This window comes from Schistocerca cancellata, chromosome 10, assembly GCF_023864275.1.
Source record: "Schistocerca cancellata isolate TAMUIC-IGC-003103 chromosome 10, iqSchCanc2.1, whole genome shotgun sequence".
Lineage (NCBI taxonomy): Eukaryota > Metazoa > Arthropoda > Insecta > Orthoptera > Acrididae > Schistocerca > Schistocerca cancellata.
Genome location: NC_064635.1, coordinates 181,848,150 through 181,868,543, shown reverse-complemented (window position 1 = coordinate 181,868,543; position 20,394 = coordinate 181,848,150). Strand labels below are relative to the sequence as shown.

The 20,394-nt window shown below is 40.2% G+C and overlaps 1 protein-coding gene across 1 annotated transcript in view; it reads right to left on the bottom strand.

Annotated features, from left to right (window-relative positions):
* Nucleotides 1-20,394, bottom strand: part of LOC126106529 (pecanex-like protein 1) — a 274,178-nt gene that overhangs the window by 73,424 nt on the left and 180,360 nt on the right. The window contains exons 21-25 of the mRNA XM_049912855.1: nt 18,021-18,326; nt 13,611-13,980; nt 7,387-7,575; nt 4,318-4,511; nt 651-878 (exon numbers count right to left, since the gene is read on the bottom strand). Coding sequence (XP_049768812.1) covers nt 651-878; nt 4,318-4,511; nt 7,387-7,575; nt 13,611-13,980; nt 18,021-18,326 — 1,287 coding nt within the window. The remainder of the gene's footprint in view (nt 1-650; nt 879-4,317; nt 4,512-7,386; nt 7,576-13,610; nt 13,981-18,020; nt 18,327-20,394) is intronic.

Genomic DNA, 20,394 nt, shown 5'->3' with positions numbered 1-20,394 from the left:
TTTAATACTGCCTACGCTCATGAATAATTTAAAAAAATAAAATGTTATTCATTTTAATAATGTACATTCCTTGAATTAAAAAACTAATGTGAGATTTTCTTTGCTCCTCCCCCTTCAAATGATATTTACTGTTATTTTATTACAGGTCCCCCTCTCTCATTTTGATCTCATATAATTAATGGACACCCCCGTATCAGGATTCCAAAGAACAGTCTGGTTCATAAAGTGCTCCAATATCATGGCCGAGGAAAGTAGGGTTGTAGAAAGACTATGTTGTCACTGAGTTCAACATTTCGTGTTTTCACAGAATGGCAATACATCCAATACTGCTAATGGATGATTTCTGGGCTTTTGTGTTTGCCATTTCTGATCCTCCCACAAAAATATGCACATATGTCAAGAATTTTCCTGCCTCCTCCTCACTAACCTGTCCTGAAGAAATGTTCAATATTGTGTTCTGCAGGATTCAAATATCACAACTCTATTTCAAATAATTTCTTAGTTTCTTAATGGAAACAATAACAAAGAGGACAAGCAATCATTCACCAACAAATGAATGATGGGTTGTGTATAAGTACACTCAGAAGAGCTCTAATGAATGGAAGCACTGTCCCAAAACAGGGAAGCACTAATTATCACAAGATACCAACCTTCCGCTTACTGGCACAGAAGTGAATCCACTCGAGGTACACATTGCAGAAACTGGTCCGCGTAATCCCAGATGCACGGAAATCGTAGTCCTCGTCTATATTCATGTTGAACACAGGGTCCAAATCGACAAAAGATCTGTCGAGTGTCGGCCTCAGAGCATCTAGGATCGTCTCTGAAGTCAGCCAGTCGAGAAGGCGTGGGGAGCGAATGGCATAGAACACTATACTCTGGAAATTTAAATGCACGATTCACACATTAATACTTACAATTTTCTTCCTAGAATTTTAATAATGATCGGGTAAAAATTATTATGGTTCTGAAGATCATGTGTGGATTAAAAGCAACTTAACCACTGAGGAAACAGAAGACTTGTGGAGTGAGAGAGAGGCACATACACAAGACTGGAGCATGGCAGCTCAGTTGAATGATTTTTCAGTAAATATTTCATATAATACAGTACTGACTAAATGAATGCGAACGGTACTAACTATTGCATGTTTGCTGAAAATAAAAAGTTTCATTAATATTATAGTTAGCTATATGCTGCAATCCAGTAAAGCTATGTCAACCTACGTGATTTTGCTTTCATTGAAAAATGTCTTCGGTGAGTGTGATGAAATTTAATTTTTTCTGCTTTTATACGAATATTATTTACAGATTTGGAGCAGACTGTTTCTATGTGAGCGCATATACAGCACAATAACTTTCAGTTAGTTTTTCCTTCCGTTTCTACAGATGTATCGCTGCACTGAGTGTTTGACAGTTTCATTTTTTTAACATGGAAGTATGAGTTAAAAGAACACAAAGAAATAATATTTACTACAGTACATAAAACAAACTGACATCAGTAAGCAGTCATGACGAGTTCTTACTGCTGCATTCCAAGTTTCAAGATATTAACCTTAATTATCATGCAGTTGTGATCTTTATTTACTGCATCTGCAGTACTGAGTTGGCGATTAGTATCATCACAGGGGGAGAGGGGAGGGGAGGGGAGGGGGGTGTCACCATGTTATCAACAGTTTTTCTCGGAGCACTTATTCACTTCCCACAGAATACCTGTGTTCCGAGGAAAACAGTTTGGGATATGGTGCAACAGGGTAGTGAATACACCCCTTGTACCAGGAGGCTGTGGTATCGTGCAGTGGGCACAGGCACGGTTCAGCAAGCAGGTAGCCTAGCATGCTATTCTGTTTTTGGCAGTTCTGTCGGCCATATCTATTGTACAGCACCAGAAGCAATGTGTTTCAATGAATGTGATCAGTAGAAGTTGAACTTTTACTTATCCTATCACAGCATACATTCAAATACTTAATAATGTTTTCTGGTTATTATTTTAAAATGTTATTAGAACATCAGCGAGTGACACATTGAAATTACAAAATACAAGTTAATGACAACCTCACTGTGACAATATTGTAATGATGAATTGTTAATTATGGCTTATTTGTCTTATATTGTACATAATCTAAATCATTTGATTCACGTACAGGAGACACATCAAATTGTGGTAGAATTTCACCATAAACAAAGAACACCTGATGTTAACAATAATACAATTTTCAAACAATGGAAAATCCAGGATGGAATGTAACAATATTATGAAAAGGAAAGTTGCTACTCACCATATAGCAGAGATGCTGAGTCCCAGATATGCACCACAAAAAGACTGTCACAAATAAAGTTTTCGGACAGTAAGGCCTTACTGACTGAAAGCTTTATTTTTGACAGTCTTTTTGTTGTATCTGAGACTCGGCATCTCTGCTATATGGTTAGTAGCAACTTTCCTTTTCATAATATTGTTAATAATACAATTTTGTTATATGCACATACAATAAAATCTAACGCTTAATTACCCCTTGCTCAAACTACCATTTCATCCTCCCAGAAGTCTTCTATTTAGTAGTAGTATTTCTCCCACAGTATTTGCGGTAGCCTCGTTTTTAAAATTTCTGGCTTCATATTAAATATGTTTTTGCCCATTACACTTGTTATATATTGTCATCCCCATATACTGTGGAGCCCGTGCATATAATTTCAATTGGTGTGTGGGTAGCATAAAATTATTTTTGTTTCTTGTGTTAAATGTATGGTTAATATGATCCTCCTCAAATAATTTTTGTCTGCTATGGAGGAAGATTGTAATTTCATAAATGTATATGGAGGGAACAGTTAGGATTTGTAGTTTCCAAAATAATGGGCGACAAGACTCTATTTGCCGTGCAGTACACATGTATCGGACAATATTCTTTTGTAATTTCAATATTCGAGATATATTACTTGAACTTCCCCCAGAAAATTATCTCATATCTAATGATGTATTCAAAATAACTACGATACGCATTTTTTTGTGTACTCAAGTCAGTGTAAATTGGTAGTATTTGCATTGCAAATGCAAAACTGCTTAGTTTATTTGATAGGAAGTCAATATGTATATTCCAGCTGAAGTTCTTGTCCATATTTAGTCCCAGGAATTTGACCGTGTCAATTTCTTTCATAGGTTGACTGTTTTGTTGTATTTGAAGTTCCACACATTTTGAATGTTTGGTTTTGAAATGTACCATATGGATTTTTGCAATGTTCAGTTTCAACCAATTTCACTGGAACCAGTTTTCTAAGGTACCAGCAAGCTTACGATTGAGCTTGGAATGTTTTCTGCATTGTCATCATCAATTTAAACAGAAGCATCATTTCAAACACAACTGGCTGTGAATTTATATTGACGGGTAAGTCATTTACATCGAATAGGAACAGGATTGGCCCCAAAATGGAGCCTTGAGGCACACCCTGAGATACTGCACTCCATTTAGAATAATAATTCATTGCATCTGAGATGATTGTTACCCTTTGTTTTGTGTTGTGTAAGTATGATGTTAGCCAGTTTAGAGCATTGACCTTAACATGTATTCGTCTAATTTGTAGATAAGCAAGTCATGGTGTGTGTGTGTGTGTCAAAACTTCCATCTGACATGCATTAAACTATACTCATTACGAAATGCTCCTATGTATTTTTAAAACACAGGTCATATAAATATTTAGCTTAACAACCTAGCAGAAGTGTTATAATATTAATGTCTTGGATTCTGATTTTTACATCGAACGTCATCAAAGAAAATTTCTACTGATGCACATATTTTTATTAGTACACGCTATATGTGCATACAGCAAGGACGTTAAAGTCTTGTTTACTATATGATAGGCAATGTATCTTTGACAGTCACAGCACCACCGAACATGATCCACACCAGAAACAAGGAAGTTTGTCAGTAGACGACTCAGCTTGACAAATTCTTTCATCGGTAAATACATCTGAACTTATGACAAAGTTATTTGAAACATGATTTAGCATTAGCAAATTCAGAAGTGATAACAAACTGCCCAAATTAATAACTAAAACATGTTGAGAATATTGTTGTAGCACACTACATCCAATTTTGAATATTCTGTACATTTGTTTGTTTTTATCACTATGTGTCATACGCTGATATTTCTGATAAGTACTTCCCAGTATTGGAATATTGAAAAAATATAAGAATGTGTTTAATATCAACTGCAACCAATTAACTTACACAATTTTTGCAACGCATCTCACAGGCAATCAAACAGACTCACAAAAATACAAAATAGCGTTTGGCGATTACCAGATACAAAGCTGTAGTCACGCACCTTGACATAGTATGTTATGAGGACTTTGCGGAAGTCAAAGACCTGCAGCATGGAGACGGCACTGTTGTCCGAGATGCTGTACCCCTCTAGCACGTACTTGGTGGCAGTGACCTCCCAGGCGAGCCAGCGCTGGGAGAAGGCCGCGTTAGCACTCAACATGTGTGGCAGGTGGCCCGGCTCACAGCAGCAACACCCTGCCATATTTATGAGAAGTGGTAGAGTGAGTTTGTTGAGTTGAAAGCTATTTAGCAGCAACAGTTCTGTGATAAGAAACATTTAAAAACATAAAATCCCTTCTCTCCTCCTATTCTTACATCATCAATACTTGTCACTACAACATATACTTCTCTAATAAAAACTCATCCTAATTTTAACTTCTTTACTTATGGTACTGTAGCCATCATGAATTCATTTAAGGTTAAAACAGTGGGTCAAACACAGCTGTCAGTAGTCTCCCCCCCCCCCCCCTCCTATCCTTGTTATCTACCTCTTTCCTAATGTTTATTCTACTATACAGATTTCACTGCTTGTCACTATTTTCCAGGCACTTTCCTTTCACAGCAGGTGTCATTTAACCAAACGGATGAAAGCCCTCAGCAACCTCTGTCTTTTGTCAGGCAATTAAGGGGACCACACTGTGGTTCAGGTGGGGAAAAAAAAAAATTGATTTTCGGTTTTCATCATATTTCGATAGATTAATGTTTTATTTAAGTACTCTGAAAAGGATTTCGCTGAAAAAAATTTTTTTTTTCGAGCATTCTGATAGCATTTTCCTACAACGTGTGTTTATGTGCCACGCCCACTTTTCTGTCATCCATCTTTCTGCATATATTTTAGATCTTTATATCCCCTACATTGCACATTACTTTTTTTTAACTCCCGAGTGTGTTGGCTATCCTTGGAATGCAATGGTTGGTATTCTTTTGTTTCTGCTGTTTGTAAACAACATGCTTTCAAACACGCGGTTAGTTTTGTTCAAGTGTGATTGCGAGTAGTTGTTATACTTATGTTTGCAGTGCTTGTTTACATGTGTTTTGTTGTGTTTATTGAAGATGACGAAATGTAGAGGCATTTTCAAAAAACGACAATTTAGAGGAAACAAGTTTAGAAAGCTTTCAGTACAAGAGGTTATGTCGTCTGGCAACGATGTTTCTAATTGTAATTCTTCAACAAGTGCATGATCAAAGAAGCTCTCACCATTTCAAGAGAGTTACAACGAACTTACTGTAAGTGACGAGGGCGCAGAAAAATTATTATAAATCTGAGGATATTATCAGATGTAATTTCTAAATTTGTACAATGTAGACAGTGTGGCAAGTCACAGAGTGTGAAAATTTGTGAGAGTGCCAATGGGAGAAAAGGCTTAGCAATTGCTTTGGATTGAATTTTATACATATGCTGTGTCCTGCATGCAACTTTGTGGCAGCTAATGTATTTGGCAGTTCCTTGGTAATCTTGATGCACCAAGACTCACGGTTCCAACATAATCTTAATTTTTGCGAACACGCGTACAAATCCTTCTTTCTGAAGGTTTGTTTTATCCTGTCTGGAACAAACAATATATCCTTGGAATATAATTTTGAAAAATTCTTATAAATTGTCACTCGTAGAAAGCATTATTGTGAACATACTTTATACACCACAAAAGAGCCCTGTTCACTACATGCTCACATTATATTGGGAACTACTACTATTCAGTTTATTACCTATGAATGATAAAAAATGAATTAAAAGCAGAGTTGTTTTTTTCAGTAAACTAGGATTTTGCTACATAATTCAAACTTGTATACATAATACCAACCAATTTATCGTGTGCTGAGTTAATTACTTACTTTGGATATTTCAATATCTTAACAGTAGCATAATATTTATATTATGACTGACTGTCCACAATACACAATAACGGGAGCTATTCACATGGCACTGAAAATTCAAGATTTTTCTTTGGGGTTAATATACGCAGACCACAACACTTCCATTACCCATATTCGACAGTGCAAATATTCAAGTTGTGATATGGTCAGATAACGAGTGAATGGCCCATATTAGTAACATAGCATTTCTTGCAAATGTGACAAAACTGTAGTGCTTGTAAATAAATATCTTTTGTGGAGCTTTTTATACAACGTACACCCAAAAATTAGGCTGTGGATTTCCAGTATCTTTCACATATTCACAGAGTAACTGTCATGGTTAATATATGCAGACAACAACACTTCCATTACCCTTATTCGACAGTGCAAATATTCAAGTTGTAATATGGTCAGATAACAAGTGAATGGCCTATAATAGTAACGTAGCATTTCTTAGAAATGTGACAAAACTGCAGTGTTCTTAAATAAATATCTTTTGTGGAGCTTTTTATACAATGTACACCCAAAAATTAGGCTGTGGATTTCCAGTATCTTTCACATATTCACGGATTAACTGTCGTTCACTCGCTTTCCGAGGATGCTCACGACACTGGCACGTGAACAGCTGACCAGATTCACTGTTTCCATGACGCTCATTCCCGAACACCAGTCCGTAAGAATCTGTGTTTGTAAAAGTCACTTACATCAGTGGATTTTGCCCATTTGCGGCCCCTTATGTTGCCAGAATGATTCCCTGCAACACCACCATGTTGCATTCAGTTTCATGGTGGGCAGTGGTCATAATGTTTTGGCTCATAGGTGATCTTTTTTGTTCTAGTTCTGACCAGTTACACTTATTGTGAGAATATGAGACCATCCTACACATACTGTAAATAACAGCCATCCTTTAACACTTCACTGGGATTCGCACAAAGTTTCGTTAACTTTTACTGACTTCACAACGTTAAAAATGAAGTGCCGAGCTCTATTTAATAGGAGGCTCTGCGTCTAGTCAAAATGCTAGTCTGATTTTCTGTAACATCGAATTACATTCATTGGGTGACAGTGTGCAAATGTAATAAAATGTGTTCCGGAATTCGTGTAATACATCATCAACCTGGACGTTGTAATACAACACAAGACGAGAGGCAAAGCTCCTTCCCCTCAGTGAAAAGACACCCCCCCCCCCCCCCACACACACACACACAAAACTTACCATCATTATCCTCGACTCCTTCCGAGATGGCCTCCACCTCCCTCTGCTGGCAGTAGGTGCCACGGAACTCGAGGCCTCGCACCTGGAACGTAACCAGGCCATTGCCCAGCTCCACGATGTGCACCAGGCAGTTGAGGTAGTCCGACGCCAGCACGAAGCAGTCCCCCTGGGAGACTGGGCCCCACCGTCCTGCATACAATGCGTTCACTATCGACTACTGCTACTAGTCTTTTATCAACTGTTAAAGCAGTAACGATATTAAATGACATCAGCCCTAGAGTAGCTGTGCAGGTGTATGTCTATTCAGTAGTAAAGGAGGACAACGTCTGAAGGCTTACCGACATTTTTCAATCACTTATGTGCACGTCAAGCACTCGACTTTACACACATTTTCTTGTACATTCATTCCTTAATGTTATTTCCAGCTAATAACATACTCCAGTTCTGCTGAATGGTGTGTTACACAACTTCAGCTACAGGGTGATCCGTATAAACCTGAACTACTTCACAAGGTCATTATTTCCCTTTGAAAGCTCTTACAAATGGGAAAGTTGTTATAATGATCTCAATAGCTCTGTGAAGGTCTGAAATATGACTTGCCATTTGTTGTTTCCACACACGGGGTTCTTCGTCTGGTACACTGCCGTGCTTGCTCGGTGTGTTCTTCATTTGTAGCCTCATCAGTTGCGGTTTGTGAAGTCTGTGCGTGTGTAGTTTGGACCACGTGACAATAACGAGAAAATTAGTCATTTGTTCACAGTCTTTAGTTGCAGAAATGGGCTTTACACACTGCGAGACTGGGTTTTTATTGTGAAAACATAACTGGAAGACAGGCTCATTGGATCCAATACAATGGGCATTCCAGAGAGAATTCAATGTGCCTGATGTTCCAACAAAGGCAACAATTTTACTGACTGAAAGAAAGATGGAGATGACTGGTGAACTAAACAGTGGCAGTGATAATCATAAACCATTACTGAATGCAGACGTTCCTGATAAGTTTCGAAGGTGCTTGGACAACTCTCCAAGGAAATTGTTGTGTCAATTGAGCCAGGAGACAGACATTTTGTATGGCATACATCAAGAGAGTTGCAATGGAATAGGCACTGCAACTACATGGAGTGCACATGATGCAAGCATTGCAAGAAACAGATCACGAGAAAAGTACATTTTATTGTCAATGATTTCAGGAGTTTCTTATTCAATGTCCAGACAGCATCTCCATAAACTGGTTTACAGATGATGCATGGACCGATCTGTCAGGTTACATCAACACACAAAACAGCAGGCACTGGGCTGATGTAAACCCCCATATCATCTATGAAACACCACTGGATGATGATAATGTTAAGTGTGTTCCAGGATTACTGGCTCATTTTCTTTGATATGACCATAGACGCTACAGTTTATTCGGGCCTCTTTTTACATTTGTGGAGCAACTGTATGACGTCAAACTCACAGAAAGTCATTTCCAACAAGATGGAGCAGTGTGTTGCACATTTAACACTTCCCCATGACCTGTAACCAGTTTCAAAAAATCACACCCCATGACTTAACTTACATGTCCATTACTTTACACTAATATATAATGTCTCCATATTCATCTTTTTAACTCGAAGTGCATCTTGATGTACATATTAATGAATTCCACGCAAACTGTCTGTTAATTGTTTTCTTTTTTCCTTATCATTGACAACTAAATCTTTAAATTCATTGTTAATACTGTTCTAAAGCCATTTTATAGGAAATATGCGGTGCCCAGTGATTATGGGTCTACAGAACAGACACTAAAAATTCTCATCCTTCTCCTCTAAAAACAACTTTGAATCCTATTAATTTATACCAATGAAAATATTCAGGTTTTGAAAATATAATGTCAGTGGGTAGATAAAAAAATCTACTTACCAAGCGGCAGCAGAAGTCTTAGTGTACCCCTGTAATCCAAGCTACCGGGAGGAGTTTTATGGGAGAGACCTACATATTAACGACAGATTCAGCTGTTTCAGTACCATCCGCAATTCCTTCACCATGCTCTGGAGCAGTAGTCACAGAGTGAAGAGAAGCTGATCTCAGTGAATGAATCTCGGAAAACTGAAGCCAGGAGTACACGTATAAATTGTATTAAAGTTTGAAAGCTTTCGGAGCCAGTTGCACCTTCTTCTGGCAGAAGGGTTGAAGGGGAAGGAAGAGGGGTGAAGGAAAAGGACTGGTGAGATTTAGGGAAAGGGGTAGAGTTCAGAGAAGGCTCTCAGAACCACAGGTTAAGAAGGAAAGACTGATTTTTGGGGACTGCACCGAACATGATTTGAAAACCTAAAGATGGAAGATAGGGTAATATGCAAGAAAGAGATTACTGCCAAAAAATTGTGCACGAGTTAATAAGGACAAAAAGCTAAGTGCATTGTATGTGACAGAGGTGGGAGGGGGTTGGCAAAAAAAGACAGGTTGGAAAATAAAAAATGTAGAAAACTAAATGGGAGTGAAGAAAGGAATAGTTATTGTAAAGAAATGCCGAGACCAAAGAAATTAATGTAAATTAAGGCCAGATGGGTACCAACAACCAAAGACATGTTGTAGGACCAGTTCCCAGCTTCCGAGTTCTGAGAAATTAGTGTATTGGGGAGGGGGGGATCAGATTAACTTGTGCACAATGTTTTGTTAGTAATCTTTTTTTTGTGTATTACCCTGTCTTCCATCTTTAGGCTCTCAGATTTTCTAATCTCGTCCGTTGCAGTCCCAAACAATTAGTCTTTCCTTACATCCCATCCGGTAAGTCTCCCCTAACCCAGAGTTCTGGGTGACTTTTCTGAACTCTACATCTTTCCCTAAACCTCACCAGTTCTTTTTTCCTGCACCCCTTTTCCCTCCCCTTCAATCTTTCTGTCAGAAGAAGGAGCCACTGGTTCCAAAAGCTTGCAAACTTTAATGCCTTTTATACATGTGTTCTCCTACTGCCGCTTTGTGTTATCCATCCACTTACATTATATTTTCAAAAACTTATTATTTTCATTGGTATAAATTAATAGAAATCACAGTTTTTTTTAGAGGAGAAGGATGAGAAATCATCCCATAATTGCTGGGCACCACAAATTTCCTATAGAATGGCTTTAGAACACTATGAATAATGAATTTAAAAATTCAGTTGGCGGTGGGGGAAAGAAAAGCAAACCGAGCTAAAAAATATAAAGAGTATGGAGATGTTATATATTAGTGCAAATAATATATACATCCTCCCTTCACCAATCAACCACTGACCTTACTGCTGGTGTGGAGGTTTGTGTGCCTCAGCGATACAGATAGCCGTACTGTGCAATGACAGTGGAGGGGTATCTGTTGTGAGGCCAGACAAATTTTTCGATCCTGAAGAGGGGCAGCAGCCTTTTCAGTAGTTCAGCGATAACAGTCTCAATTACTGACTGATCTGGCCTTGTAATATCAACCAAAATAGCCTTGCTGTGCTGGTATTGTAAATGGTCGAAAGCAAGAGAAAATTACAGCCTTAAGTTTTCCCCAGGCATGCACCTCTACTGCATGGTTAAACAATGACGTCAACCTTTTGGGTGAAATGTTCCAGATGTAAAACAGGAGGATATCATTATCAGGTGAAACAAAACTCGTGTTCTTTAGGTCGGATGGTGGTATGTCAGATCCCTTAACTGGACAGGTAGGATAGAAACTTTAAAAAGGGAAATGGACAAATTAAAGTTAGATATAGTGGGAATTAATTAAGTTTGGTGGCAGCAGGATCAGGAAAAAAAAGAAAAACATTATCAGGTGATCCGAAATGGATTGCAGACCTCACATTTTTGGTGGACCTGACTGCACACTTTAACACCCTCAATAATACACTGGAAGATGAGAAGATCTTATTTATCATTTGACGGAGAAAGTGGAAGTATTTCAAAAGAAAACTGCACTGTGGATGGGGCAACTTCTGGCTAAGAAAACTGCTCATTTTCCTAAGCTCTCTGGCAGTTTTAAAAAAAGGGTGTGAATTTTGAAGAATTCATTGTGGTTTCAAAAGGCAGGGACAGTTTTTCAGGACCCTGCAAAACATCTGTTACTGAGCTGCCTTTGAAAGTCTTTGCCATTACATCTGAGAACATCCCTGTGCATCTGCAGTTAAACTGATCAACCTGTAAGGTAATTCCCATTCGAAAGACAAATTTACGTTAAAACTGTCTACGACTTCTACAAAGTTTTTCTGGTATGAGTTTCCACGTCTCCATAATGACGCTGAAAAAGTGATAAGAATGTTTCGATCAATGTAGGCGTGAAAGATTATTATTATTATTATTATTATTATTATTATTATTATTAATATCCTAAATAAGTCTCATCAACGTAGCAACCTGAGCGGCAAAAAACAACAAAACTGTCTGCAAAGGCTGCGTGCAAACTATTTGTGTCAGAAACAAATTTTAACATGTCTTCAGCAAATCAAAAATAACTAAATAACAGTGAAAATTTGTCTTATTTGTATCCTATGTTGTTGAGAAATGTAGCCATTGAAGTGTTGGTAGAGCAGTTTTAGATAATAAAATTTAATTCTAGCGGCTCATGAAAGAAACATTTATTCCACCACTAAAGACATGCTATAGAGACTTCTTGATTTTCTTGTTTTTGTACCCTGCTATCCCTCCCATTGCCTGCCCTGTACCTCTTCTGTCCCCACACTGCCCACCACAGCAAAGATTGTTGATCACCTAAAAGGCAGTCACAGTCAGGCCTTAGCACTAGGAGAGGACAGTGGCCACACGCGTGTGTGTGTGTGTGTGTGTGTGTGTGTGTGTGTGTGTGTGAGCTGCACTTGTGCGAATGTTTGTATGGGTTTTGCATATCTGAGGAAGAAATTAATCCAATAGAGGAATATTTCTAGCGTTCTTTTTCACTGCACCTTCCTGCAACTCAGCACTTCCTCTACATGGTGAGCAGCAAATTATCACTTCCATATTACTGTTACTCCACCTCAGAATTTCCATCATTTGATTTTGCTCTAAATTTGTAAGGATTTGACAAAGAACAACGTGGCACGCTCAATGCTGCTGTTGTAATGTAGTTGCATATCAGCTTTTCTTTTTCTTTTTGTAGGTGTACTCTGACAAATAGTCAGCAACAATATATTATCACTCTTCAAGGTGAGTTCTACAGGGCTTCAGACATTTGAAGTTTCTAACAAAGAATAATACAAAACTATGCCTGACAAAAGACGTTTAACATTCCTCACACGACTACATTGTCATTTAATGCACAGTGCCCACAGTTTCCCTATCTTTTCACTTAGGCAGTGTGGTGTGGTGGTGGGGAAGCGTGCAGTCAGTCACAAGGGATCTGCAGGCCTGCAGAGTTCTCGGCTGTCACTGTTCTAAAGCATATGTAGCCCACGTATTTAAGGATGTGACAGTAAAAAATGATCAAGATGGCACTACACATGATTTCATCATCAGACATAACATAAAAAGATAAAATTATCTCCCCCGAACTCCTGTTCTCAAAGAGAGCATCAGAAAGGTGATTAAGAATGGGATAACAGGTACTAGGTGGTAAGACGCATCTTTAGGCATCGAGCAATCATCAGTTTGGTAACGGAGAGGATTTGGGCAGTAAAAACTGCAGAGGGAGACTTCGGGATGAACACAGTAAACAGGTTCAAACGGAGTTGTGTTGCAGCAGTTATTCAGAGGTGAAGAGAATTGTGCAGTATTCTATAGCACAGAGAGCTCCAACAAACCAATCGGCAGCAACGACCATAACGACAGCAACATGTACTAGATGCAGGCTCCAGGATTACCGAATACCTGATGGAGAGGAAGGGTGGAAAAGGAATAAGAAGGGAAGAAGAGGAGTGGGGGAAGAGAAGTGAAAGAAATGGCAAACAGGATGAACTTAAAAATTAATATGCATAAGAAGGAAAAAGGAGAAGTCTAAGAATGTCTCCACAGATACTCAAGTCTCTCAAAAACATGCCTCAAGTACAGCTCTCTCTTTTTACTGGCTGCTACGAGATCACTATTAAGATTTTTAACTGTCAGTTTCACTTCCTTCAGCTCCAGTACTGTTTGAAAAAGTGAAAAATGCCGAGGCGCATCTGTATTCGCACCTGAATCATCACTGTAATTATTTCAAAGAAAGAAGTATAAAAGCAGATTCTAATTTTGAGTGGCTGCTGTTATTGTAAGAGATACTGCTTAACTTCAGAACTTGCTGTACCACACAGAGCATACCGAGAATGAGGTCTCCACAGAGCGAGCGCTGCAGAGAACGGGTGAGGTGCTCGTAGAAGATGGAGTTGAGGTTGTTGTCGTCGGCACCCAGACTGCGGTGCTCCAGGAGGTGTGCCGCGAGGCGCGTGTTGCTGTGGTCGGCACGCCGCGTCTTGTAGTCACGCTCCCAGAACTTGACCGGCCTAGCGTACGAGGCGAGGAAGACTGCCGAGCCGAGGAACGGATTGAGAGGTGCCGACACCAGGGCAGACAGGGCTGCCTGGGCGAACAGCATGGCAGAGTGGGGCACTGAGAACGGCTGTGCAAAGGCGTGGAATGCCGATCCCCACGTGATCTGCCAAGGAGCGATGTACGTCACCACAAACTGCACCTGTTAAAGGAGGAAAAAGGGAAGTGTACACTCAGCTAGATGTATACACAGATGTAATAAGAATATTTTCTAAAATACAATGATGTCTACCACTCATACCCACAATGAACTGTTAACTAAAAACACAAGAACATAAAAGAATACATATTTGTCTTTTCTGTTGTCAAACTTTCATTCATTCTCAGAGGAGCGTCGTTAGTGTAACATGCATGAGCTTCCTGTGCGTCCGCCCTGTATGTGCATTTATCCCTGCAATCACTTGCCTTTAAATACACTACTGGCCATTAAAATTGCTACACCACAAAGATGACATGAACCGACATGAAATTTAACCAACAGGAAGAAGATGCTGTGATATGCAAATGATTAGCTTTTCAGAGCATTCACAAAAGGTTGGCGCCAGTGGCGACACCTACAACGTGCTGACATGAGCAAAGTTTCCAACCGATTTCTCATACATAAACAACAGTTGACCAGCGTTGCCTGGTGAAACATTGTTGTGATGCCTCGTGTAAGGAGGAGAAATGTGTACCATCACATTTCCGAAGGTCGGATTGTAGCCTATCGCGATTGTGGTTTATCATATCGCGACATTGCTGCTCGCGTTGGTCAAGATCCAATCACCGTTAGCAGAATATGGAATAGGTGGGTTCAGGAGGGTAATATGGAACACCGTGCTGGATCCCGACGGCTTCGTATCACTAGCAGTCGAGATGACGGGCATCTTATCCGCATGGCTGTAATGGATCGTGCAGCCACGTCTCGATCCCTGAGTCAACAGATGGGGACGTTTGCAAGACAACAACCATGTGCACGAACAGTTCAACGACATTTGCAGCAGCATTGACTATCAGCTCGGAGTCCATGGCTGCGGTTACCCTTGATGCTGCATCACAGACAGGAGCGCCTGTGATGGCGTACTCCAACGACGAACCTGGGTGCACGAATGGCAAAACGTCATTTTTTCGGATGAATCCAGGTTCTGTTTACAGCATCATGATGGTCGCCTCCGTGTTTGGCGACATCGCGGTGAATGCACATTCGAAGCGTGTATTCGTCATCGCCATACTGGTGTATCACCCAGCGTGATGGTATGGGGTGCCATTGGTTACACGTTTCGGTCACCTCTTGTTTGCACTGACGGCACTTTGAACAGTGAATGTTACATTTCAGATGCGTCATGACCCATGGCTCTACCCTTCATTCGATCTGTGTGAAACCCTACATTTCAGCAAGATAATGCACTACTGCATGTTGCAGGTACTCTACGGGCATTTCTGGATACAGAAAATGTTCGACTGCTGCCCTGGCCAGCACATTCTCCAGATCTCCAATTCTCCAGATCACCAATTGAAAACGTCTGGTCAATGGCAGCCGAGCAGCTGGCTCGTCACAATACGCCAGTCACTACTCATGATGAACTGTGGTATTGTGTTGAAGCTGCATGGGTAGCTGTACCTGTACACGCCATCCGAGCTCTGTTTGACTCAATGACTAGGCATATCAAGGCTGTTATTACGGCCAGAGGTGGTTGTTCTGGGCACTGATTTCTGACGATCTATGCATCCAAATTGTGTGATCATGCAATCACATGTCAGTTCTAGTATAATATATTTGTCCAATGAATACCCGTTTATCATATGCATTTCTTCTTGGTGTAGCAATTTCAATGGCCAGTAGTGTACATCCCTGATCATTCTCTCTACAGTCCAGTCAATACTTCTGTATATATTCTGGCAACCTGAGCATGGAGTACCTGCAGTGGCCAGAAATCCCTTGACACTATGCTGAAGATCTTATTAAGGCCTCCACTAACAAGCATTACCCCTTCCCTGCCTTGCACCTCATGTCCCCCCACCCCCAAAAACAATCTCTTTTTGGCCAAATAGCTTCCTCGCGCCGTATCATCATTTCATCATTCACCCCTAACCCTATGATCCCATTCCCCTGCTCCCCGAGGAACCAGTTGCAAAGGAGGACACCCCCCTCCTTCCACATACGCCAACATCATGCCAGAATGGCATAACTGAACTATATGTCCCCCCTCCACTGTCAATGGAGTAGGAGATGCTGGCCACTAATAAATCATTTAGGCACCTCTGAAAATGAACTTCATTAGTAGCATAACTTTTAGTTGTTGCTAGCATACGTGTGTTCCTGAGTAATATACGAGACATTTCTCGACCAAAGTAAGCAACTTTAAGTAATTATGAAGACAGCTAATCACTGTGTTCAGAAATGAACATCCTATCCACAGTCCTACCAACATCCATGCAGAGATATAAGGGACAGTAAAATGAAAATGATACAGATGGAAAAAGTAAGTAAATGCTTTATTATTTCAAAAGTAATTGCCATAATTGTTAATACATTGAACTCACTGTGAGACAAGTCAGTCAATCCCTTCACAGAAAAATGTTGTGTGGTCACCTACGGAATCACAATTGTCTTCACGCGTGCCCCTCTTTGTCTGAAGTAAATCAACTGCCACAAATGTCTTTCTTCACGGCTCCAAAACTATGTTCTCTTTATATTTATTTATTTATGAAATTTGACATAAAATATGTCTCTCTTTCAAATTAACAAGTTCATGGAATGAAAATTAGAAATAAGAATAATCATCACAGAGATTTAAAGATAGTTACTTTGGTCCCAAGAGGTTTCGCCAATTACTCAGGAACACTCATTTTCAATAACTTGCTAGCAACCGTTAAAAGTTTTGCTACTAATAAAGTTCATTTTAAGAGGTGCCTAAATGATTTATTAGTGGCCAGCTTCTGCTACTCCACTGACAAATTTCTTAGTGGAACCTATTTATGTATATAATATTAATTATATCACATAACCTCAGCACTGCATAAAATATGACTTCTGCACTTCATTAATGTAGTAATGAGATCAATGTAAATGAGTGTTCTGCACTGCTTTTCTGTTACATGATATGTGTCTATAATGGTCCAAAAATTATCACATGTACAGACATCTACATGTTTCAGGACAAATCTGTAATTACTTCTTAAAGGAAAACATATTTGTGTTTTTTTTGGCATATTCCACATTCACAAGGACAACTTCACTTGTGATGTCTGGAAGGACCATTAGTGGATATCTTTGTTTGTAATTATAAATTATGTACTCTTGTTTTATGACATGTTCTATATTCTAGAGGGTCTAGTCATTACAAAGCCATGGAACAAAAGGTATACCTGATGTAACTAGGCACAAATGCAGCGCAATACGGCCACCTGGTGGATACCCTACAGCCCAGGGCTGCTTGGCAGTGAGTTGCAGTGGTACAGTAGCAACAGCCAGCACCAGTGGATACGCATCAAAAGAAGCCAACATGGGGATACAAATTTTCACACATCAAAGCCACCACATGTGATGTCAGAGAAATGTATAATGAAGTACAGCTTGAAACAATTACATTCAGAGTTAGTTTTAGTAATTAAATGTAGGACAATAGCTACCATTGGTAGTTTGTTGGAATCCTGTTTCAGAGGTCCCTAGCCATTGCAGGAGTCACAGCACACGCAATCAAGGTAGGTGTGACAGACAGGCATACGCGTTTCACACCTCCGCAGTTATCGGCCATTGTGAAACCACAACCAGAAGGCCACCACAACTACAGATACTATGATTGTGGAAGATAATTTACAGGTAATGAGTTAGTACTGAAGAATAATTGACGATACTGTAATAAAGTAGGTGGCCAGGCCTAAGCAATGTTGCCTGGCACAAAGTTTTGGTAGTAAACTTAAGTTATAAGAGGACCTAGGCCGCTTATTGCAGTTCCGAGTAAACTGTAAGTCTACGGCATTTAATTTATTTTAGATGTGGTGAGGCAAAGTTTGTTACGAGAGTTATGTATAATATCAAGTTATCGAAAGTTAGTAGTCGTCTGGCCTTAGCCGAGCACACAGGTCAAAATTTAGTCAGAGAGAAATTTGTCTAAACATTATCTCAAACACCGAAGATCTCTTAAAAAAAAAAAAAAAAAAAAAAAACTGAAATTCCATACGTGCAGACCACAGACTGACCTTGAGGAGGAACTCGTAGACTTTGCTGAACACTATACCAACGAAGAAGTAGTCGACGATGAAGGTCTGCGAGGCGGCAGCGAAGTCTATCTGGAAGAGGAGGACGGCGAAGGCGAGGACGAGGTACTGGTTGCCCGTATCGGAAAAGGCACAGCGCAGGCACTTGAGGCCGCAGACGGCTGCCAGCAGCGCGCCCCAGCCGGCACCCGCATTCTCCGACAGTCGCGGTGCGTCCGCAGTCAGCGCGCTCACCACCAGCACCGGATACAGCACGTTCCTCTCCAGGAAGCACAGGTACACGTAAGTCTGCAACAAGTCCGGCACCGTGCTCGTAAGTGTACCGTCGTTCTCGAGGTACCTTCGTCTTCTAAAATTTCTAGATACACACACCCACCTGTCACTGAACAAAACACAAGCTTACAGAATATCGGACAAGCTTTGTGACTGTGTTAATAACTCTTTAGCAGATAGAATTAAATATATTTTTCTTAACAGAGCCAAATCACTGGCAGCTAACATGGGAGGCCGCCTAAGACAGATTGCAGATAATGCTGTCAAATAACAGAAAATGAGACACTAAGAATGTGTAGAAAATTTCTGGACAGAGTGCTGCACAGCACGAGCACTCAATGAAGGAATCAGTAGTTGATCCTCAACATAAACAAATGTAATGTATTGTAAGTAAATAGGCAGGAAGACCTGTTTGATTACGCGATTGTGTCCAAGCACAATTCGACACAGAAAACTAATAGTTACAAGAGAGAATTACTGTCATCACTTTCCTTCAGGATGGGGAAATGCACAGTACTGCCCACACACCCACACAAAAGTGAAAGTGGAGATGTAACAAGAAGTCATTCATTCACCAGCTGATGACAGTTTACTACACGAACTTTTCAGCTTCTGTGCAGTACTGGTCCAATCATAAAAGTGAAAGAGAGACACTTCCTAGCTTTCAGAGCTGCTGTGTACAAAGCCCACAAGATGCTAAGCAACATGAGAGGCTGCCACCACACAAACATAAGAGCACAGCTTGCCAGGTGCTTCCCCATTCTGAGCAAATAACTTCCAATGGCACCCACACAATCAGGATTAATTTCTGCTTCCGCAACATGTCCATTAATATGTCACATCCATCAGCTGACAGTGTTGCCAGTTGCCAGCTGCCAGGCAGAGTAAAAAAGAAACTCAACTACTGGTATCAGCAAGTTAATTTCAATCCAAGAGACTAACTCATAGACTGCCAGAGACACAAAAATTATTTACATTCAGTTGTTGAAATATAACTGGATGGATAAAAAAAATCTACTCAGCAAGTGTCGACAGGAGAAAGTACATATAAAAGATATAGAAATGTGCAATCTTTCAGAGTCAATGGCTCATTCTTCTGGAAAAGGGTTCAAGAGGAAGGAAGAGAGATGAAGGAAAAGACTGGCAAGGTTTAGGATACGGGGACAATTTGGAAAACTTGCCCCCAGCCTCAGGTCAGGGGAGACTTAACAGACGGGATGAGAAGGAAAGAGTGATTGTTCAGGGCTGCATCTCAAGATTTGAAAATCTAGGAGCTTAAAGATGGAAGATGGTGCCCATAAACAAGACAGAAATTACTGAAAAAACACCGTGTAAGAGTTAATAAGAGCAGAAAGCTAAGTATATTATACATGTATACAGGTGAGGTGGTGGGAGGGGCAGTGAAAAACAAACAGATCAGAAAACAAAAGATATGCTAAACTAAGAGGGAGCAAATAAAAGGAATACCTACTCAAAAGAAATGCTGAGGGCAAAGAAATTAATGCAAATTTAGGCCAAGTGGATGACAAGAACCAAGAACATGACATATAACACCAGTTCGCATATGCGGAGTTCTGAGAAACTGACATCAGGTGGGAGAATCCAGACGGCACTTTGAGTGAAACAGGTGCCGAGGCCAAGATTGTGTTGCCATCCCATTAATCCTAACTGAAAGTTGGTGGTAGTCACACCAATATAGAAGGTCGAACAGTGTTCACTTAATGCTGGCAGCTCTCCCTTTGATATTACATGTATGTTTTGCCACTTGCAGAGGTGGTATATATGGTGAAAGGAGGGTGCATTGGGCAAATCTTACAGCATGGACGATCACACGCTACGAGCCACAGAGTAGGGAAATGGGTGCAGAAGGAGCATAGGGCCAGACCAGGATATTGCAGAGATTGGGAGGGTGATGAAACTAGGTGTGATAGGCATAATGTCAGGCAGAATTAACCTCATTTCAGGCCCTGATTTTACGAAGTCATGGTGTTTTCAAAGTAGGTGATTAAGACACTCAAGACCAGGATAGTACTAAATGGTAAGAGATGTGCTCCCAGTTCTTTTTGAGGGTATCAGCAGTACC